The sequence below is a fragment of the Octopus bimaculoides genome, chromosome 1 (assembly GCF_001194135.2).
Source record: "Octopus bimaculoides isolate UCB-OBI-ISO-001 chromosome 1, ASM119413v2, whole genome shotgun sequence".
Lineage (NCBI taxonomy): Eukaryota > Metazoa > Mollusca > Cephalopoda > Octopoda > Octopodidae > Octopus > Octopus bimaculoides.
In genome coordinates, this window is record NC_068981.1 from 117,669,436 (window position 1) to 117,673,254 (window position 3,819).

The following is a 3,819-nucleotide window of genomic DNA, read 5'->3' on the forward strand; positions in this document are numbered from 1 at the left end:
ATATATATATATATATATATAGACTAGTTTCAGGGTAAGAAACACATTAATAGAATTGATTACGAAATTATTCCTGATAAGATACATGCAGACGTATTGTATTAAGCTGTATAATGTAAAAAAAAAAAGAACAAAAATATTAAAACACTTTTTGGTCTTACGAGACTCTGTAGCAGACGGCCTGGGAATCTATCCAGAATTTTCATAAAATTCCCTTAGTAGTAAAGAGACTAGGAAGAATTATAATCCAATACTATATTCGATACTAAGCATTAATCTCCTATGCGTGATTTGCGGATAGTGTGTTATTAATTCATTGCTCAGGTATATGGTCAGCCTAATTGAATACAAATAGAGGTAATCTTGGAATTGAAATCTATTCGGGTCGCAGACGTTTATAATTGCCTCTCAACTAATTTTGAACACCAATGCGTTTTTGTTTATTAGTTTTAACATCTCTGCACAAGTGAACAATACAATTAATCATAATTCTATAAAATAGATAGACTATCCGTCGAAGATGAAAGTGAGATTTGCCCGTTGCTGATATAAGATGAAGTACGACCGTGATCCCGTTCCTGTCATATAGTCCCGCTTGTAACAAATTATTAAAGTTTACGTCTTACCTGTAAGGGGAATTGGGATCTAGACAAGTGCTGTTTGGGGATTTAAACGGACTCTTACAGCAGTCACCGTGATCCCAATTATGATAAGCTCGGTTGCATTCAAAGTCACATCTCCCGTTTCCAAGATTAACAGCATCACATGGTATTTCATCGATATCACAATCACCTCCATCATTTCCGGTTTGAGTATGTTGGCATTCTAGATTACAGTGTTTGTCTCCTATTTCATTAGGAAGACAATCTAACAATACAGTCTTATGTTTTAAACTCGCATTCCGTATTTTAACTTCTTCTAACTCCCAACTTATATTGTAAGGTTTGAATGCAGCTATTAAGGCTCGATGCTGTCTTACCACCTGGTTATCAGTCACCTTAGGATTATGATCATCAACATCATCCATTACGTTAACAATTCGATATCGAATTCTTTTTTCCTGGCGTAATTCACTGTGACGAGTGTAACTGCGAATTATATCCGGATTGTCACAAACTGTTTTTCCACACGGTGGCGCCACGAGTTGAATTGAGTAACGTTGTTCTTCTATATCAGAGAAAACGAGAGATGGTTGTTTTTTTAAAATAGTTTTCCATTTCTGAAGGTGGCTGAAATCCTCTTTAAACACAAGTCCTTCGTCTTTCTGTAAGTGTATAGTCAAGTCGTATAGATTTCTTGCTACATCTCTGTGTTTTATGGCAAAGTCCCATATTAATATTTGATCGATATATCCTCTGTAAAGCTTGTCTTTTGTGTATGCCTTTCCTCCAAGCAGGATTTCTTTGCATCTGCAATGAGAAAATGGTAATTGTTGCTTAAGATTGAAAATAAATATGCATAAATACATAACAAGAGATATGTTTCATATATCAACACTAGTATTTTATTTTAAATAATAAAGTCACGGATGAACCGTAAAACTCTAACAATCTAACTAAACTAAAGCTGAAGAACTAGAAGTTTGTGTATGTGTTAGTATGACCTCCTATGTATGTGAGTGTGTGTGTATGTATATATATATTAGTAGGTATCTGTTAGTCTCGAGAGGTCATGGATCTGCGTCTGAAGAAATCGTGTCAGCTGCTGATGGTGATGCATCGTCTGCTGTAACTGTAGAGGCCCACATAGGAGTGGTAGTTATGCATACAGCGCCTGCATTTGAAGGGGCACTCTGCCGACGCTACTGGTTTTTTCCTCCGTCGAGTGCGCTTTCCTTTGGTGGCGAATTGCTGCTTTTCTTCCGCTCGCTTCATTGCCTTTCGTAGTATTTGTCTCCGGCTTGGGCGTTCATTTGCGACCTCCTCTCATCTCAGGACGTCAAGATCAAGCGACTTCATATCTCTCTTGTAGATGTCCTTGAAACGAAGATGAAGTCGTCCTCATGCTCTTGTACCTCATGCTCCGCATACAGGAGGTCTTTTGGACACCACCTCCCTTCCGGCATGCGATGTACATGACACGCTATGTTCTTCATCGTTTAGTAGTAAATAATAATTTTTCACCATTTCGTCTTGCTTCTCTTCCGCTGAATTTGAATCTCATATCGCTTGTCCACTGTTTCGTTGTTGTTGTTGTTGTTGTTGTTGTTGTCGTTGTTGTTGTTGTTGTTGTTGTTCTTGTTGTTGTTGTTCTTGTTGCTGCTGCTGCTGCTGTTGTTGTTGTTGTTGTTATTTTTTCCGCTTAAATGTTTTACGCTTTACTTTCTACATGTCCAGGCATCAATACATTTACACAATTCTACCTCTTTCTCTACATATTACTTGAGCTCCTTTTCCTCTTTACTTGCTGCCACCTCCCCACTCGCACGCTTTTCTCACAATACGATTGCACATACACAATAATTACCCCCACAGGCTACTCTACTACACTACGAAGCTTGCACACCTCTACGCACAGACACATATCCCCAAAATACCAGATATGCCTAGTATGACCTCTCACTACGTGGAAAAGCTTCTATACGCACACACCGCGCTTCCCCACTCTTCATAACTTTTCTATAGAAACACACTCCCAACTGTCCCCTAAACTCCTCGCCTGTTTTTCTTCCAATCGTGTTTCTTTTACACCCTTCTCCTTTAATTAGCTTCTATATTTTCTTCTGAAGGACATATGCACGAAATGTTAAGACGCTTTCTTTTCCTTTTAAGCATTAAACTAATACGGTACTTGTTAAAACTTCTCGTATAAATTTTCTTTTTATGGCCACTGCTTTTATAATAGCTTGTTTTGTGTATGTGTATATATCTATGTATAAAACACACATACAGACATATATATTGTTGTGTCTTGAGAGGGTCATTACGCGAGTAATAACACACGCAATGTTCAGAATCACTTCTTTATTGTTTGTCAGTTGATTAAATATCTAGCCATTTGTTCACTATGCTGGTTACAATTAATTGGTTGTTTGCTAGTTAAAGTTCTTTCCTCGCTGTTGGCAACGCTTTTAGAGACTGTTCCGATTCTGTCCGAGAATTGTCCAAGACCAATTCACAGACAGAATCGGAACAGACCTTGGAAGGAGAGGTGAGACATTGAAAAGGTTGCGAAGAGCGACGAAAGGAATTTCACAATCAAACAACCGGTTGATTGTTTAACCAACACATTAAACAAACTATCCATTAGTTAGTTGCGGAGATATTTAACCAACTGACTAACAATAAAGAAGTGGTATTGAAACAGGGTTATTACTATTGACGTAATGACCAATCCCAAGACAAGGGGAAAATTTTCTCAACTAACGAATTCAAATCAAGAACCTTGCAAACCACATGCAAAAACAATGTTTGTGTGTGTGTGTTTGCTCACGTGTGTTTATGTGTGTCTGTGTATATACAAACATATATATAATATATGTACGTATGTGTGTGTGTGTTTGTGCTCGTGTGTGTGTGTACCTATATTTGGCTGCTCTGCATTGACAAGGGGCAACACCCTGAAACTAGTCTGCAGATGCCAAACCAGCAGGGGGACACTGCTGACCTCCTCTGTTCGAAGGTTATAAAGGACACAGGTTTCGTGTGTCACATAGCTAGCTAGAGGCGATGGCTTCTTGGAGCTAATTCACGGCAGCTTTCGTCCTAATTTTGGGACTGCCATGTTGGCTTGGCGATAACTATTAATTTCCAGTACCGCTGCCGTAGTCTCCTTTAGAGAGACTTAGAAATATTAATAACTCTATATATATATATATAT

General features: G+C 38.3%; 1 protein-coding gene across 1 annotated transcript in view; it reads right to left on the reverse strand.

Annotated features, from left to right (window-relative positions):
- The window catches only part of LOC106882841 (pappalysin-1), a 160,480-nt gene that overhangs the window by 88,776 nt on the left and 67,885 nt on the right, over positions 1–3,819 (reverse strand). The window contains exon 3 of the mRNA XM_052969768.1: positions 627–1,409. Coding sequence (XP_052825728.1) covers positions 627–1,409 — 783 coding nt within the window. The remainder of the gene's footprint in view (positions 1–626; positions 1,410–3,819) is intronic.